This window comes from Dunckerocampus dactyliophorus, chromosome 13 (genome assembly GCF_027744805.1).
Source record: "Dunckerocampus dactyliophorus isolate RoL2022-P2 chromosome 13, RoL_Ddac_1.1, whole genome shotgun sequence".
Lineage (NCBI taxonomy): Eukaryota > Metazoa > Chordata > Actinopteri > Syngnathiformes > Syngnathidae > Dunckerocampus > Dunckerocampus dactyliophorus.
Genome location: NC_072831.1, coordinates 19,921,914 through 19,941,778, shown reverse-complemented (window position 1 = coordinate 19,941,778; position 19,865 = coordinate 19,921,914). Strand labels below are relative to the sequence as shown.

The 19,865-nt window shown below is 42.5% G+C and overlaps 1 protein-coding gene across 4 annotated transcripts in view; it reads left to right on the top strand.

The window, feature by feature from the left end:
• The window catches only part of myt1lb (myelin transcription factor 1-like, b), a 146,601-nt gene that overhangs the window by 83,902 nt on the left and 42,834 nt on the right, over window positions 1-19,865 (top strand). For all 4 annotated transcript variants that reach the window (XM_054797061.1, XM_054797064.1, XM_054797062.1 and 1 more), the window contains exons 5-6: window positions 9,851-10,254; window positions 15,096-16,265. In XM_054797061.1, coding sequence (XP_054653036.1) covers window positions 9,851-10,254; window positions 15,096-16,265 — 1,574 coding nt within the window. The remainder of the gene's footprint in view (window positions 1-9,850; window positions 10,255-15,095; window positions 16,266-19,865) is intronic.

Sequence of the window (19,865 nt, the reverse complement as noted above, 5' to 3'; positions counted from 1 at the left end):
GAAAAGGAATGAAAACTAGGAAGAAGTCTGCATTGATCACATGAGTTGCCTGACAGGAGTTTTTGCTCAAGCTGTACTGTAGTTCAGGTACTTTGGGGGCTCAAGCTGGGCTGACTTTATGGTATAAGGACACTGGCAAGCGACATGGATACAAAGAAGTGTGGCAATGGAGGAGTCTTTTCCTAAAGCTGAGACAGGGCTCATTAGCTGCAGGCTGCAAATGTTGGAGATGTGCTATTGAATGGGCAACAACAGGCTTATCGAACCACTGAGCTGAACAGCCTGCTGCTGGGTGCGGAGTCCTCTCAGCTACGTTTACATCACACACGCTGTGTTAACAGAAAAAAAAAGGTAGTCGAGACATCTGAGTTGTTTGTTGTCTTGCCAAACATGAGGAGACTATAATTAAACAATGCTTATATTGTTAAGACCCAGGTGGACATGTAAATTCCACGCAGAAGTGCTTATAAACGTCTTTTAAGTTGCATTGATGAGGGATTATTTAGACACCGAAGCTACCACCGTGATATTTTCCGAGTTTTAGGAGAAGCTGACAGCCGTGCTGTTGTGTGTTGAAGAATGAGTCTCGGCAGCTGAGATGTGAGCTGCAGCCTGAGCCGCCAGAAAACGCCCCAAATTGCAGGCGTCTGCCATGCGCTGAGCCTCCTGCACCAAGACTCTGTCTTTTGTTCTCCCCTGCTCGCGGGAGAAGCCTGACAGCTCTGAAATGATCCTCTCTGCGCGCACATTCACACACACACACACGCGCGCACACACACACACACACGCGCAAAGACGGCACACAAAGTCGTGTTTCCAACACTTCAGAAGACATCACATTGATTTTCAATAGTTTTTTCATTATTTTTATGGTGACTTATCCAAATGTAACGATAAAAATGACCATCAGTAGATGTAATGTTCCTTAGTTCCTTAGATTATAGAATAGTAAGAATGAAATAGAATAACTTACAGCGTATTGTTTTGATAGCTGTTTTTAGATTTTTACATTTGTTTGTTTTTATGAGTAAACTCCCCAACCAATTTTCATGAAAATGTGTGGCGGTGTGGCACATTACATTTTGGTAACGATCCATAAGCAGCTCTAGACATAGAATTCATTTTCAGTTTTCTTTATTATAGTCTAATTGAAGTGATGCAGAGTACGCCAATGGCCTTGCACGCCGTGATTTTTAGATCAGTCGAGTTAGGCAAGTCTGTCCGGCCTTGGCGCAGGGCTGCACTATGCTATGTGCTATTCTAGTCAAAGCAATACAGTGTTCAGTGCAAAGAAATGTGTTATTTGCCATCTTCCAGTAATCCCTCGTTTATCACAGTTAATTGATTCCAGACCGTGATAACTGAATTTCCGTAAAATCAAACATTTGTGTCGTTAAAGCATAGAAAACTTGTTTACGGCTTTCTAAATACCTTTTTAACATTATTAGAGCCCTCGAGGCATGAAATACCACCCCTATAGTCACCTTTACACTCGTATTACCTAATATAGGACACATAATAACAAAAAATAAGCAACTTAACATAAATAAAACCTGTGCTCGTGTGTGTTGCTGTAAATAAGCTTCCCTAGCACCGGAAACAGAGTGTGGGGGCAGACAGGAAGTGACGTTGGGGGTTCAGAGTTGATTTTTAGCTTGGCATGGATGATGGGCAGAACAGAAGCCTGTTTTCGGGATCATTGTGCCTGTTGTGACATAATTCAAGCCTGCAATGAAACCCTGTTGTTCCAGCGATGTCTGGTGCTTGTGTGTCTCACCGATAAATCCCAGTAACATTACTGACACCCAGTGACGAGTGTTGAATTCTACGTATATTCATAATGTCTTCGAATGCGTCTCCTGAATGCCTTATATGTGTATTTTAGTTCATTTAGTCATTCATGTGCTTGAAAATGCTTAATTTAAAAAAATATGTCAAATCTGCTTACATATGGATACTTTTGAGTAATAATAGATCGTATTCAACTACGGAACAGCTATGATTTATTAATTAATATCTTTTTGAAAAAAGTGATGGAGTGGATTACTGTATATCGAATATGTGCAGGGAATGAGAGCATCAGATCAGTGCAACATGACTATGACAAAATGTGGTACTAATATAAAAACTAATATTTCACTGTGTCTACATGACAGAGTGTAAAACCTGCACGTTAGCAGTAATAATAGTAATGTGACGTGTGTATCACCATTACAGCATATTGTAATATAGTTCCCCCTAAATTTCCAGTGCGTACACATGCAGTCTTTTGTCTGTTTTACTCAACTCCCCCAATTTTGCACCAAAATGCAGACATATAGAATACTTTCCTGTCTGACTTTCGCTCCCATTTTTCCTCGCTGGCTGACTGTGAGGATAGCCAATCCCTCATGGATTTCTGGAGGCTATCACCATGGAGACGGTGCTCTGCCACACGTGTCTATAGATCCTGCTGCTGGATAGAAGGCACAACCAGAGGTGGTGCATTCCCTGCGTCTCTTGTGCGCTCAACAATGAGTAAGGCTTGTGGGAGAGATAAGATTTGGGTGATGTATACACTTAAATATTTACAGACACAGATGCAATGGAGGAAAGGGGGCAGATGAGGTGATGAGGATGAGAGGTGAAATATGGTGGGTGTGAAAGTTATGTGACAGGAGTGGAGGATTACAGGGAAGGGGGGGGCTGCAGTGAGAAGAGGAGAAGGAGGACGAGGCTGCCTCATCCCTGTCTGTGTCATGCAGACAAATAGCGTGTGATGCTAATGACTGGCTAAAGCTTTTGCCCCTGCTGAGAACAGCCGCTAATATGACTGCTAATAAAGGTGCCATGCAACGCTGTCGCATTCCAGCAGTCACTCAGCTGTCACCCAAAATTAGCCAAATGGGAGCCCTCCGTCTCCTGCCTCGCCTCTCTCCAACCTCGCATTAATGCTCCACAAAATGGGCTTTCCTCTCCCGAAGTGTTATTTCTGCATGTAAGGGCCACTTTCTGACAGTGCGATACAATTTGTTCCATCCCATAATGCTGAGGGTGTCCACTCCATAAAATATGAAGAAGTCATTTCGTGACGTGAAGCCCTTTTCTTCTTTGATTGCTACCTCTTGTACTGCATACTCCTCCTTGAGGATTTTCCAGGGGACAAAATTTGTAGGAGAACTATAATGGGGCAAGACCATTTAATTTACGTTTTTTGATAGTTAAAAATGGTGTTAAAATTGATTGATGAAACATTCCTATCAGCCAGTGACATGCGCTGAGGTTCATGGCTGGTGAGGCACCCACTCCCTTTTTTGTAATGTTAGTACAGTCGTCCCTCGCCACTGTTTCAGTTCTTCAAAAATCGAATAATGAATAAATCATGCTGTTTTGTGGTTGGATACGCCCGTATTCATTCATTAATAATAATAACAGATTAGGTTTTATATAGTGCTATTTAAGGTACCCAAAGCACTTCACAGTGAAGTGAAAACATTATTCTCAGTGGTGGTAATCTACATCTGTAGCACAGCTGCCTGGGGTAGACTGACGGCCTCCGACCTCTCCGACCAAACATTCATTCACATTCATACACCAGTGTGGGCATTGGAGGCAAGGTGGGGGAAGTCTCTTGCCCAGGGACAGCAACAGTGGCTCGATGGAGGGAGCAAGGATCGAACCGCTAACCTTCCTTCTGGACGACCTGCTCTACTTCCTGAACCACTGCCACCCTATGAGTCATATTTAAGATAGTGGGGTTTTTTTGCCTAAATTAAATTGGCTAAATGAACTCAAATGCAAATATAAGGCATTCAAACACATTCACGTAGTATTCTACACTGGACACTAGGAGTCAGTAATGTTACTGTAATGTTCGGTGAGACACAAAATCACCAGACTTGATCGCCGGAACAACAGGCTTTTATTGCAGGTTTGAATGATCTAAAAAAAGGCACAATAATCCCTCACAAGAAAATAGGCTACTGTTGCGGCCGTGACCAACGGCAAGATGACACTCAACTCTGAACCCCCGACGTCACCTTCTGTCCGCCCACCACTCCACTCCCCTAGGGAACACATTTATAGCAACACACATGAATAAGAGTCTGTTATGTCTTAAATTGCTTATTCTTATTATGTCTACTGTACTGAGTAAAGTAAGTGCAAAGGTGAACTATAGGGGTTAGTGCATGTCTAGAGGGCTCTAATAATGTTAACAAACATATTTAGAAGGTTGTAACCAGGTTTTCGATGCTATATGAAAATATTCCATTTATAAATAAGGAATCCTGTTTGGCAGAAATTCACTTATCACGATCGGGTTTGAAATCAATTAAACATGATGAACGAGAGATTACTGTACAGGTTGCTCAAGAAGATAATAATCAATTTTCATTTCATGAAACCTTTCAAAAATGGCCTTTAGTGCCATGTATTTATTTATTTTTATAAAGCTTAAAGCTTTTTGTGGTCTTACCTTTTTATTTGCATATGAAGTACATGTGCTCATTCTCCGGGAAAAGTTCTGACACGTTGTTGTAAAAGTCTGATCACCTTATGTTGCGTCTCAAAGTTGCGGAAGCCTGAAAAATGTCACTACATGGTAACAACTAACAGAGAGCGCCACTTTTCTGACATGATGGGCAGAAGGAGAAATGGAGTCTAAAGTCAACTATATTTTGTCGTAGTTCTAACAACTTTTAATGCAAAAAGAAGGCGAAGTCGGTGCGGCGGCAGGAAGTTTGGGGACAGTTACATTTTGTTCTTCAATAACTTTGCTGCTTCATTTTTCATTTTCATGATCCCACAAAACTTGCTGTTTTTTCTGGCTATAACCGACATGTCAAATGTTTTCTTAAATACTGAGTTTGCAGAAATACAAAGAAAAAAAATTAACTAACTCCCAAAACTTTTGGCAAAATATATATATAATCTAAAATAACAAAAATCACTGTAAATATTACTTATTGTATTACTTATTACATATTATATTACTTATTATTCCTTATTATATACTACTGTTGTGTTGCAAAAGGGCAGAATATTCCTGTTTTTTTTTAATTAAATATGAATTGTTAGACACTCTGTTAATGTAAGTAATATCTACAAATTTAATTTGTATTTAGTACTTTTTTCATCATAATATTGGACAGTCAAAAATAATGCAGGGTAGAATGGTGGTTGTTTTAACAAGATTATTCTATTCCCTGACATGGACTAACTAACCTGCAATTTTGTTTTTTTTTTTATTGCCATATATTTTCCATCTCTGAAAATACACAAAATTTTCCAGCACAGTCTGTGCCACCAACTAGTCATGGTTACAGTGCAACATTTGGGTGTTTACCCGTTGGACTTGCTATCACTAAGTTGCGTTTTCAAGATGACATTCTTATATTTTCCCAAAGGAATGTGTTGTCTGGTGAATGTCGACATAAATACTCCCTATCACTATTTGAGCTGTTTTTGTTAAAGGCATTTAATGTTTAATTGTATTAATATACTTTCTTTTAACGACAGAGGTATCATGGGGGTAACGTGCTTCGTCTGGTATTTTCTGCCATCTGAAATTAACCACAAGGGTTAATTAAAAATAAAAACGCTGTCATGTAAATGTAGTAGCTATTTTCTCTCCTATTTTTTTTTGCTATGCGTAATGAATGCCATGTTTTTGTTGCATTTATTATTGATTTAAATGCCACCCGCATTTTAATTGCCAAGTGGCATGAGTGAGCTCCAGTGGCTGTGATGATGAATGTTGCATCCAAGGTCACCCGGTGACAGCGTCAGGGGATGTGGGATGGCGGAGCTGCGGAGGCTTCCTGTGGCTTAGTCATCATGGGGTTTGGGAGCATCCGGGCAAACACTCCTCTCCCACTTTCATAACAAGCTGACAACACAGAGACGAGAGGACACCTGAGACTCAAGTTGTCCTGTAGGCAACGCCTCTGAACAGCAGCATGTAAAGTCATTTACATAAGATGTTCTGTGGTAGCTTTTACGCAGCTGCGTCATCAGCAGCCAGAAATATGTGGAAGCTGATGAGCCGTTGGTGGTGGAATGTCTAGCATACAGTATAGTCGGGTTTTACCGCATGTTGCCTATCTGCTCTCTAAACTCAATTTGTTTGCACAATGCTGACCCAAAACAATGAAGTGCACTTGACTCCTTTTAAAGATACAATGAACAGCTGAGCAACACAGTATTCATGATTTGCTTTCCATTAGCTGAGGGGGCAAAGCAATTACAGTATTATTATTATTGTTTCTTTTTTTTCCAAGAGCGATTCAGTAATTAATAATAATCACCCATTGTTTTGTTCTTAAGGGTGCTTTATTGTTGCTTCCACCAATGGGGTTATGCTTTCATCGGTGTGGGTTCATTTGTTTCTGTCTTTGCATAGAACTGCCCGGCTCTTCATAAGTATTTTTTCAAATGTCGGTGATTTAAATTTCCACATACGTATTGGATATCTGGACCAGAGAGGGACTGGAAAGGCCCTGTTTATGTTTTATGTTTACACTCTTCCACATTGACCCTCCTCCCCCAGCCCGTTCACCTGTTCTCCTCTCCTGGTTACAGCTATCCTGCTGGGACCTGCCCTTGATTTATTTGGAGGGTCCTGGAACGGAGAGGCGGCGATGAGTGGCATTTTAATGTGATTTTGAGGTGTTTGCTTGAAAACACTATTGATCACAGTGCTGCAGCGTGCTCACACACACGCACACACCCTCACCGTCCCGCAGACCCTCGTGCAATCCCTGAGGGAGCAGGCTGGCTGTCAGGCAGGGAATGAGTTTCCATGTGGGTTTGGATTAATGAAATAGGGCCCCTGGTTGCAGAGGAGAGCAGGGGGTCAGACCATTAAGGAATCCCTGGGCAGGGTGAGATTGAGCCTGCCAGCTGAGTGGACCCTGACTGACTGATGGACATCCGAGGAAGGGTAAGAAGTGAAAGACGGATAACTCCTCATCACGAATGTCGGCAGGACAGTTCCAGAACATTCCACGGGGGGCTCAGGCGCTTACGCTTAGAGCAAAGAGTCAACTCGGTGAAACCAGACATTAGCCTGATGTCAGGGAGAGTTGTCAACTTGTTAGACTCTTTACAATCCATCCTCAGTCTGCCACTGCTGCCACCCAAAGCCATTTCAGTTCCGTAGGGGAATTTGATATTCCCTTAATAACAACATCCAGACAATGGTGTTAGTCCCATTATAGCACTAAGACATCATTGTTAGTCATCTCACAAAGCCCATTGCTTTTTAACACAAGTAAATTGTTTCTAACTACCCACTTATCATATGATTGTAATATTTAACATTTCCATTTATTTTCAGAATTGGATGCCCAACAAAATTGGTGTCCCTATCCAAAAAGTAGTGTTCTTTTCTCTCAAAAAAGACATCCAGCTGCCTCCTAAACCCCCCGGCTTTATTATGTGCACACAGAAATCATCATGTTTCATTGTAGTCGATGCACTCATTTATGAAAACATTGACTCAATATCATTATAGTTTTAACAATTATACCCCCAAATGGGTGCAATGAATGGGCTATGGAGAAATTGGTACCTGCCAACTTAGACTTGATGTGTACTTCACTAAACTGGCAACCCAGGCATCAAGAAATCAGAAACTGACCCTACATTTCCACATCTGAGTCGGGTCTGGAAAATGTGTCAGTTTTTTGCCAGTTTGTATGAGTGTGGGTCATTAGGAAACGTTTACCACCGTCTTTCTGTAGAATTAAACTTAGTAACATTGCTGCAGTTCAGTTCAGTTCAGTTCAGTTTAGAAGCATTGAAACCCCACGTTTTCCTTTTAATACGCAATACATTTTTGTCATGTCCATTATAAAGGGTCCCAAAGTGTCCGGCCAGTACCTTTCACCACTCCTAACCTTGCAGGAAAATAGTACATTTTGATGGTGGAAGACGGTCCATTGATTGGTCCATAGAGAACTAGAATTTCCACGTTACAGCGGAAACGCCATCCTGATGACAGTGAACCTGTGGCAAACTATGCCACTTGGTGCATGTCTTGCAGTGACATACGGTCAGGGAGGCAGGTGAGACAAACATTAAAAACAACAAAAAAGAAGTATTAATATTTGTCCATTAAACTGTGTTATAAATGTATTTTCTGTATGATACTACGGATGCTCCAATAGATCGTCCAACGATTAGTATCGACCGATTTCCGTAAAAAACACGTGATCGGCATATGCCCATAAATGCCTTTCAAAGCCGATCACAAAAACCGATTGGAGTGCGGCGGCGACATGACAATTCATGTCATGACAACACAGACATGACATGAATGTGCATGTGTGCTGTGTCACACAGGGTTGACAACACCTGAATTGGAACGCACCCGGATTGCCGCGAGAATCAACACTAGCCTGTAAAACCTCAGTTGCACCTTCCACCTCATCGTGCAGGTGTAAGCTTGAAGGCGCTTGTTTCTGCCGTCCTTCCATAGAGAGGAAAAATCTAGCACTGTAGAGTGTTCCAGAAAAAAAAAAAATAGAACAAAGTTGTTTTTTCGGGGAAAATGACAGGGCATATGTACTTCACATGCAATTAAAAGGTATGACCACAAATGTTCATCCATCCATTTTCTAAACCACTTGACCTCACTCGGGTCACAGGTATGCTGGAGCCTATCCCATCTTTTTTGGGTGGGTAACCCCAGGGCTGTTTACCAGCTTGTTTTTCAGTTTATAAAAAAAAAAAGTGAATCATTCTCTTCTTTTTCTTCTTATCCTCTTAATGAGCAACTTGTTTTGGTCCGACAGAGTCAGTGCCTCACCAGCCATGAACCTCACAGCATGCCACTGATGTCTTGTCATTACAGTTGACATTTTCACACGTGTCAAAAAAACCAGCACAAATTAACTTCTAAAAAAAAAAAAAAAGTACATTGATCACTTTGCTTTTCATTCAGTTCAGTCATTTTTTTTCCATGTAAAAGTGGAGCCAGCCAGGGGAAATATCCAGAGGTTGTGTGAGCGTTTGTAAAATAGCAGCCAGGGATATTTCACAGCCCAGTGAACGTGCCCAAAGCGTGTTTAGCTCCAAGCTTGGGAAGAGGCTTTATTTGATGGCCAAAACACTCAGGGCTCATCATAATTCTGACTGTGTGGGTTGCTTTTGTTGAAATGTGCCAGATACGTGCACACAGTCATACACATGCACACAATTTTAGTGAAAGTACAAGTAGGAAATCACATTTCAAACTTGACATGCATTGTGCCCAGGTAGCAGTTCAACGTTGATACGCGACATCGTTTACGTCTATGCGGTCAGTAGCCACAGCAAATACGCAGATGATCGGATTTAGGATTTGTGCTCCTGCTGTCGTGAATACGTTAACATGAGAGGTGGCTTTGCGAGATTCAATTAATGTGGCTTCATGTTGTCTCTTCCCCTTTTTACCGGAATTCCAGGCGGGCAGTTGCCTTTTGATGCGATGGGTCAGAAATCAGGCGTATCAGTCTGCTACAACAACAGTGATATCACGTCGCCTGAAGAACAAATTGGCTTAACCTGCACGAACTAAAAATCAACCGTTTATGAATTATGTATTTATTCATAATCCACAGTGACGGGAATAATGATCATTTAATTGATTAAGAATTTTGCAAACTATGCTGAATTTATTGTTGATTGAACACATACTGATACTGCTGTGAGGGAACACAGCATTATTAGTCAAATACCCATTGCAAACCCTACTGTTATTGTTGTTCATCGAAAACAGGTTTGAGTGTGTACAACAAAGAACAAAGAGGCCCTCAGAGAAAGTGAACATTTATGTCCAGGTGAGGCTCACAGCTAATGGCGGCACTGCCTTATCTCTCTTTTGCAGTGTGTATGGATGCCCTGTGGCCAAGAAGAGAAAGAGTCTAGACAGACAAACCCTGGAGACCTCCCCCAAGAGGAGCACCTACCTAGATGACATGGACAACTCCACAATGGAGGAGTGCTACGAGACAGACGGAACCGAGGATATGGACGACAGGGAGGAGGAGGGAGAGGGAGCGCTAGAAGAGGAGGAGGAGGAAGAGGTGGAAGAGGTTGAAGGCTATATGGACTACAATGAGGAGCAAATGGAGCATGAAGAAGGAGAGCTGGAGAGAGAGGAGGGCGAGGAAGAGGAGGAGGTAGAGGTGGAGGAAGAGGAGGAGGAGCAGGTGGAGGAGGAGGAAGAAGAGGAGGAGGCTGTGGCGGAGGTGGACTATGAAGAGGAGGAGGAAGGAGAGCAAGGGCCAGGTAAGGCTTTCTCATCAAATTGCAATTCACACTAGAAAGAACACACTGTAATTGAAATGACGAAAAAAAGTTTCCATATTCATGAATCATTTGCATATTTGATGAGCCGTGTGAAGTACTTTGGGGCTGGTCGACATGATGTTCAAACATTGATTGTGTTATGCAATGGAATGAGGAATGAGATCTGTAACATGCCGGAAGAACAGCGTGTCTGTGATCGCCAATTCCTTTGATAGTTTTGATTAAATGATTCATTCTTTAAGTTATTCACACATTTCACTTATACAGTTATTCCTCATTCATCGCGGTTAATTGTTTCCAGATCCGACGGTGATAAGTGAATTTCCGCGAAATAGGATTCCTTACTTAAAAATCAAATATTTTCGTAGTTGAGCATCAAAAACATGTCTACGACCTTCTAAATACGTTTTCAAATACCTGGGCGTCTTTTCCAGATTATTTTGGTTCGGTGGAAAAACACTGCAGGGTTTGTTAGCGCTAACAAATCTTCGTTCGTTGTGGTGCAGTGTCTGGCAGCAATATCCTCCTCGCCATACACATGAAGCCTTCCGACAATGGTAACACTTTATGCCACTCAGTGCAGCAGAAACACTCGATTTCTGTCGGCATGGCTTGGCAAGCTCCACATTTACCCCACCACGTCATGCCGGTGTAATGACTTGCCCCCCGTCTCCTCCCATATTTCACTCTCTCTTCTCGCAGGTCCAGCTTATAAAACCTGTAGTTCATCCTCCGTATATTCAGGCTCAAAAAGATAAGGTTTTGGATCCCAATTTGTCCGAAAGTAGTGGTCGTCGGCAGCTCACACGAAGTCTGCCATGATTAGTAGTTGCAAAGACAGGTGCTTCGTATAGTGTTATTGTTGACGGAAGTAGCGTTAGCGTCAATGGGCTCTGTGAAAATCAGTGTGTCAATGATGGGGAAAAATTTAAAAAAAAACCCTACAGTTTTCCTTTAAGTTCCAGTCAGTAATTCCATTCTCTCTGCCAGTTTTTGCAGAAGTCATTTCCGATGTCTGTTTTCTAACACTTTAAGAGATATACTAAAGCATTAATGGCTTCTCCGAAGTTCAGGTGAGACTTTATTGATGTTATGATATCATCATAGTCAGAATGACAGCTGTGTTTATTTAGTCAATAGCATCTGACTGCTAAACAAATGAACTATTATGGCTAACCTGCACATGCTGATTTAAGACGATAGTTTCATTGAATCTTAATACAGTACAGGTATATGCAAGTATATTTGCTGGCATTGTTTATAGTACTATTCGGTTTATATGCATATAAGATGCAGACATTGAGTTATTTCATTAGATGACAGAATAATAACAAGCTTGTGTACTTCAAGCAGTAAACAATTAAAGTTGCTGAGTCCATCTGATGACTTTGTGTACCGGAACCCCAGAGTAGCCAATAATTCCACACACCAGTTACTGAACATTACCTGTTCACCCACGCTCATTAACACCGTATAATGAGGCCGAGGGGAGAGGGAGGAATTTCCTTTATTTTCCTTTATTCTCAAATGCAAATATTGACAGATATGCCAACAGCATCCATAAAAATTACATGCACATGCATTATGGCCAATTATGCAAATTAGACATTGACGTCAGCCACGTCCCCCGCAACCAAGGAGGGATTACAGTCTTGTGGGAAACACTGAACAAACACAAATATTTATTCAATCACATGACGCAGCTCAAACTTATGATGGCGTTGATGTGCCCAAAAAGTCGAACTATTGAAGCCTATCTTTTAAAATGACATTAAAATAAATGTAGCAAGTTTTTTTGACTGGGATTTGAGAGACTTCTGGCCCATATGTTGCCCCCCTGCCAACGCCCCTCGACCCCCCGTTCTCGTTGACGTGTCGAACACCAGATTTGGCAGGTTTCTCTCCAGCAGATTCTGCTTTGCACCCCCGCATCGCGATTGGACCTGACAGTGCCTTCAAGTCCAATTAAGAGTGAGGCTCTCAGGGGGGAGTGTGTTAAGCCTGTTTGACGCTCAACTCTACCCACCCAAAGTGTTGATGTGGCGCCTCTGCAGCCATGCTCTTATTTTCTTGCCGACATGTGAAAACATCACTGAGAACTGGTTCATTACAGCCCACAGACCAGACTTCAACATAGACAATGCACTGTTTCCTCTGCCTGTCAACAGCTTTTCCAGCTACAGATGGTGGCTGCTTACTTACCATTTTTACCAGAAAATCTTGTATACATTAGGCACAATAGATCACTGAGCTTTGTAATCATGATATCATTTACCTGATTAAAATAGCATTCCTTACAGCGTTTTTAATCGGCAATATTTTTCCAAAGAACTGCAAAAAAAAAAAATCCTTCCGTATGCATCATTATTATGCTCCACGTTCACCTTAAGACAGCGGTTCCGCATTGTAGATTCCAATCACATAGACGTAATAGAGGTGACATCCTGGAGCTTCTGCCGTGTTCCTCTGTGGCTCGTACATCTCTGCAGCTAATCCAAAGCCAATTCACGGCAGGATAGTGTCCCCGTTTCCTCCCTTAATCTGTTTCACTTCCACATTCCTTTTGTGTACTGTGATTGCTCCTCTAATTGCTTCCCCGTGCCGTGTGTCATACCATCGAAAATTAAACCCCACCAGTGCAGGAGACTGCCGTTAGAAGACTTGTGCTGTCAAAATATGTGCCTGGTCATTCGTGACTGCTCCCTCTAAAGTCCTCAGCCACGGAGCAGAAGTCTTGCTCTTCAAGTGGTGTGTGTGTGTGTGCGTAATATGATGTTGATGTCGATGTAGCGTGCCTGTTTGATCTGTTGATTTTTTTTTTCCTACTCCTAGTACTGTTACCTTTGCAAAGAAGGTTGTTTTCCCCGCTGTCAGTTTGTTCGGGCGTACTCGCACCAGGCCAATAATACCATGCTTGGGTCCACTTCACAACTCAAGTCTGAAACGTTTGACTAGTGTGAGCGCACTGATCCGCACCCAAGCACACCGCACTTCCCCTCATCTGGCTTGGTTAGAGTAGAGGGCCACTGCACGGGTGCAACATGCCCAATCCATAAAATGAGTAATGTGATCACTTCCTGCTCATTTTTAATGATAAATGACACATTGCTTAATAGAAATAAAATAAAAATAATGCAAAAGTCAAACCCACAGCACACTTCTTACTCACGACAGCGTTTGCTTTCATTATAAAGACATGTCTGTTCATTAACGCAGTCGCTCCTCTCGCTAGTAATTAATGACAGCCGCAACAGCGCACAAAATAAATGATCACAACTCAAAAAACAAGACTGGAAATAATCCACAAAGTCAGGGAAATTGTATTACTGCAATACAGCAGTATGGCAGTGATGGGACAAGCAAACGGGCCGGCGGACAAATGCTCAGTGTGAGTAACTTGCAGGTCCTTGGTTTACTACGTTCTGAGTTTCACTGTTTTGTGGTTGTGTTAATATTGTACAAAAAGAAAAAGAACTAGTTACGTGCACGCTGCGGAGTAATACAGATGAACACGTAGGTGGATGAGTATATTGGTGGACTGGCACAGTAACACGTGGTTGTGTCGTCGCTACACTGAGAGGAAGGACAACGCCGCTTTAACTGGTTTAAAGTTTAATCTCCATTATGACGGCCAAGGCAGTGAGGCAGACTCATCTAGTGACGGCGCCCAAAAGTTAAAGCAAAAGTCAAGTTACACATTGTGACATTTGTGCTGTTTTACTATGCACATGACAATAAAACTCTCTTGTATCTTGTATCTTGTATCTTATGGAGAAATCCACATTGGCTGCACGCCCCGTCCAAGCTGCTGAAACGCAGTGACCATAGTGAAGGATAAAGATGGTATTCTTGAACATGTGAAAGGATCTGCTCCTATTCAATGGACGGTGATAACAGCATAAGCAGGGTAGTGATCTCATAATTGAGACGTCCTCTTCCTTCTCGTTAGCTATGTGTGTTGCAATTACACCAGATACTCCTCTGGTCGTAGAATGGGGCATGTTACCAGAAAAAATCCATTAACATTTTGTCTGGGATCAAAAATCAGCTCAGCAGCAAACCCCAGAATGTTACAAAAAAATGAAGCTCCAAAAATAGATTTAACCCAATGTTCAGTAGACAAATCCATGATTGATTGATGATTAAATTTGGGGAAAAAAGGGAACGAACACATCTTTGGTGGTAGATCTTCTCGCGGTGTTTTGACTTTCACTGTTGATCCATGAATCAAGGATCATATTAATGCTAATTTCCCAAAGTGAAATGACTCTAGTCACAGAATAAGACAAGGGCATGCAGTGCTTATCATAGCCTCTTCAGAACATTTTTATGATCTTTATCCCTGATGATGTTGGCGGCTGGCGAGCGGGCATGCGGCCAGTTTGATCAGCGTTTCTAGCCCTTCTGAGCGTTTTTGCGATGTCTGGCTTCATTTCCATGGTGGTGGCTTTACATTTCTTTGGCGCATTGCCATCGTGGGAGTCTGACTTACGCATGGGTGACAGGATGAAGGGCTGCAGGTTGGTGAGGGACAGCGGGGGCTACGTTTTCCATCGTCAGTGTGGCTGTGTGTTTTGCCGTTGACACGTACCAAGCTCTTGAGCGAACCAAACCGCTTGTATTAACGAACCAAACCGCTTAGGTCAAAACAAAGTTCGTAAGTGATTTATGGGAGTGCGCCACAAGGCATAAAACGTCGTAAACCAAGGATCGCATTTAAATTCTAAGTGGTAGCAGACTTCCTTGTCCAGTTTGGAAATCCAGTGAAAGAGAATGATGTCAGTGCAATTATTAGATGTTTGTTCTTTCTTTACGAACAGAGGAGGACCTGATGAGCAGTGGTGAGGGTGTGGAGTGCAACGCTGGAAGTGGCGACGCCAAATCTGGTCCAACCGGGGAGAAGGACGACAACAACAATGACGAGTATGAGAACTATGACGAGCTTGTGGCCAAGTCGCTGCTCAATCTGGGCAAGATCGCAGAAGACGCTGCCAACCGGGCCATGACGGAGTCGGAGATGAACAGCAACTCTTCTCACAGTGCTGAAGAGGAGGAGGAAGAGGAAGAGGAGGAGGATGAGGAGGAAGAAGAAGAAGAGGACGATGAGGAGGAAGAAGAGGAAGAAGAGGAGGAGGAGGAAGAAGAGGAGGAAGAGGAGGAAGAGGGCAATGAAACGCAAATGGGTGATCTCAGTTTGGACGTTCATAGTGACGTGGTTAGGGAGACCGTAGACTCGCTCAAACTCTTGGCACAAGGTCACGGTGCTGTGTTGTCGGACAATCTAGACGGGCAGGACTACGAGGACGGCATGGCTGAGAACAGAGACAAGAACGACTGCTCCCACAATGGCGGAAATCTGCACATTGGTGGTAACGGACAGGGGAAGACCACCGGTCACGGACAGTTGGAGAACAGTGACGAGGAAGTGTGTCTTAGCAGTCTGGAGTGCTTACGGAATCAATGCTTCGACCTTGCACGGAAACTTAGTGAAACAAAGTCTGCAGACCGCAATGGGTCATTCCAGCAGAATCATTACCAGTGTGGGGACCCAAACCAACAACCCCAACATCACGGCTATGGGGAGTTCCAGCACAGCCAGGAAGACAGGCGAGCATTCGACAGGAACTATTCCGACATGGACAATCTCTTGAAGCTGGAGGAGCAGCTGAGCCCACGATCTAAGGCTTTCTCCAGTTGCGCACAGGGAGACCGCTTTCACCAACGGGACTTTGACGAGGACACGGCCTCCGTGACATCAGACAGGTCTGAGGAAGTGTTTGACATGACAAAGGGCAACCTGTCCTTGTTGGAAAAGGCCATCGCGCTAGAATCCCAGCGTGCGAAGGCAATGCGGGATAAAATGGAGGCAGAGGCAGCCAGGAGAGACGGGGTGAGATATAACCATGACGACCATGGCCCACGGCACGCCTACGGTGTTGAGCGTAAAGGACGACTCCCTGATGGCATGAAGAAGCTTTTCTATCATAAAGGTGAGTACTGAACTTTAAACACAGAAACACCCCATGGAACAGCTTGTATTTAGCAAGCAAATGTCCTGCAAACACTTACCTGTTACAACATTAGCTGCACCTGCACAATGTATGCTTCAGTGCAAGACTCTCCTGACTGTGTGGCCAACATGCTAACCACTCGGCCACATTGCCGCCCTATATTTTTTATTATATTCCTTTGACAATTATTTCTACTCTGTGATTTAAAATTTAGCGAATTGTTTTAAAAAAGCATGCTTAAGTACAGGCACATACAGTATAACCATCATTTACTGTTGATATGATGTTCTTTTCCTGAAATGCGGTGTTACTTAAACACCAGATGTAATGGGACACACCTTCCAAAAAGTTCAATTTTCGTCTCGTCAGACCATAGAGTATTTTCCCAAAGGTCTTGGGGATCATCAAGATGTTTTCTGGAAAAATTGAGACGAGCCTTAATGTTGTTTTTGTTGGTTTTCGTCTTGGAACTCAACCATGCAGGCCGTTTTTGCCCAGTGTCTTTTTTTATGGTAGAGTCATTAACACTGACCTTTACTGAGGCAAGTGAGGCCTGCAGTTCTTTAGATGTTGTTGTGGGGTCTTTTGTGACCTCTTGGATGAGTTGTCGCTCTGCTCTTGGGGTAATTTTGGTTGGCCGGCCACTCCATTGTTCCATGTTTTCGCTATTTGTGGATAATGGCTCTCACTGTGGTTTGCTGGAGTCCCAAAGCTTTAGAAATGGCTTTATAACCTTTGCCAGACTGATAGTAATAATCATAATAGTAATAATAATAATTAATCTCAGTTAAGTTATGTTTTAAAAGGGCTGGCAATCACCCTTTCACACTGGTTTGTAGGTAGGTTTGGATTTTTTCTCGCTTATGAATAAAACGTTTCACTTAAAAACTGCATTTTGTGTTCAATTGGCTGTCATTGACTAATATTGAAATTTGTTTGATGGTCTGAAACATTTAAGCGTGACAAACGTGCAAAAAAATAAGAAATCAGGAAGGGTGCAAACACTTTTTCACACACCTGTATACCAACAATCTGTCACTTCAATCACCATTGTTCACTGCTACTACACAGCAAGCTAAATAGCTAGTCAACAAGAGTTGTCACAAGTCACAAGCTCAGCCCTCAGCCCTAACCTCATGAAACACCTCTTACAAGACAAAGCTAAATTCAAATTCCTTTACATATTTAAAGGTTTTTCAATAAAGTAACACAATTACTTTCCTTGCTAACTAATTATATTTCTGAACTAGTAAATTGTTCAGTTCCTCTTTGGGGAAAGTCCTGCAAATTCAAAACGTTCCATTAGCGTCCACTTCAGAAATTCACTACTTCTTGACTTTGCACTCCAAGTATCATGGGAACTGTTGTTCTTTTAGCCATAAATTAGCCGCATCATTATTTAATCCACAAGGTTTCAAAGCGTGTGAAAAATGTAGCGCCATATAGTCCAGAATTTCCGGTAACTCGTGCTATAACTTATCACGTAGATGCGTTTGCCTCAATAGGAAGCTTTCCCTGGCGTTTCTTGGTGTCCGTCCTGAAGCACAGACAGCAGAAAGCCTGCATGCATTTTGGGAACTCGAATATAACCCCAGGACAAGCTTTTTTTTTTTTGCAGCCAATTTGAAAATTTGAATCTCGGTAGCAGCAGTAGCAGCAGCAGCAGCAGCAGCAGCTTATGTTGTTAAAATAGGCCAGCATGGAAACATCAGAGGGTAGGCTTGTCAGGCATAAGTAATGGCAATCTGCACGGCCTGTTAGGACCGCACATTTCATCCCTGGGATGCAGCTTGGGGTAAAGCCGCCTATTTTTAAACCAACTTTTCAGCATTTAGGGAAGGAGGAAGGCTTGCAGTCTTTACAGAGAATTAATTCATACATTCCTTTACTATGCTTGCATCCTACTTTTAAGTTCAGCTGGTCAGTGATCCTGCAGAAAGAGAAACAACCATGCTTTGTGCTGCACTGACTCTGTAGAACAGAATAGTTCTATTCAGGATGGTTTGAATGCAACACTCAACACTCACTTCAGCCATATTCAGACCTAATTAGGCTAACTTATTTCTCCCCACACAGAGGGTATTCGGACACGTGCCACAAATAAGAGCATGCTAATTCACAGCAGGAGGATATTATGCCTTAAATGCCACACAATTCACAGCAGGTATATATCCGAACGTAAATGCCACACAAATGTTAATTTCCAGAGTCGTCAGTGGACTGCATGCTTGAATGATGTTGGAATAAAGAGTGGAGGGCTGATAATAATCTAGATGGCAGATAGACGATAGTAGCAGACAGTCGCTCAGCTGGGTTCCTGTGCGCGATTTATAAAACACAGCATGATGAAGGGGAACGAGGTGGGAAAAGACTGGGTCAGAGAGAAGCGTCGTTGAGCAAAAAAAACCAAAAAGCATGAGGTTAAGATGAGAATGGAGGAATATCAGAATGACCGATAAGGAACAACAAGCCCACTGACTGCACATTAATTATCCAGAGATGGTATGGTAATGGGGCCATTTGCTATGCAAAACGCAGCCCCTCCTCAGCCACAATCAATATCCCTTCCTTCTAATATGCCTTCCACTCAGCTGCTCCCACTCAGACAAGGCGGGGAAACACACATGCATCATATATGTGTATGAGTGCATGTCATTATTACTATTTTATCTCATGCTAACAGCCCGAACCTCAAAATAATCTATTCTTAAGAAGCCACACTGCTATGAATAGGACGAAAACACTGTTTTGTATGGAAGTCAGACCGAATGGGGGGGAAAAAAACAGCATGGCAACATGCAGCGCCCTCAACATACCATCTATAGATTTTATTTGGGGAAAGAGTGGGTGTGCTGCATGTCACCTCTTCTTAACTCGGCTCATCACTTGATTTTTTTCTTCTTTGTTCTTACTTCGTGTCCTCTGGGATTTTGTGGGGTTGTCACTTGGTGCCTTAGGATCTGCAGAGTTTCAAACCTTTAATCAGCACATCAGTCTGTCTGTAATATCAGATAACAACCCGGCACCCAAGCCCCACATTACTCTAATACCAGCACTGATAATCATTACAGTCACTCAAATGCTTGCATATTTATTGTATAAGTTGATAAGTCCCTTGCCACTCTGCAGAAAAAGACATATATGATCAGGTATCAGGTATTGGTGCATGAGGTGATGCACCAACTGTGGTGTAAAACCCAAATGGATGTAAGAATCCTGGACTTAAAGGTAGATGCTCGCAACTGAGAGATGTCAGTTTGCACAGCTTGATATCGCTGCTGTGGCGGTTCCATTTTTGATCTGACATTGCAGGGAATAGAAGAACGAAGGCTGGAAATCTGTGTGTCATATGTCGTATTAGAAGTTCATTAGGACTCAACAGCCAGTTGAAAGACTTGTTGCTGGTCACGTTGCAACTTTTTGTTTCTGCAGTCAAAAGAATAAAAATGAACTGGTTGTCATTAACATTTAACTCCCAGAGTAATTATTTTTCCCGACAAAAAAAGTCTGAAGTCTGAAAAATAATAATCCATCTTATATTCAGGGTCGACAGATTGAAGTATACAGTGGTGCATTGTT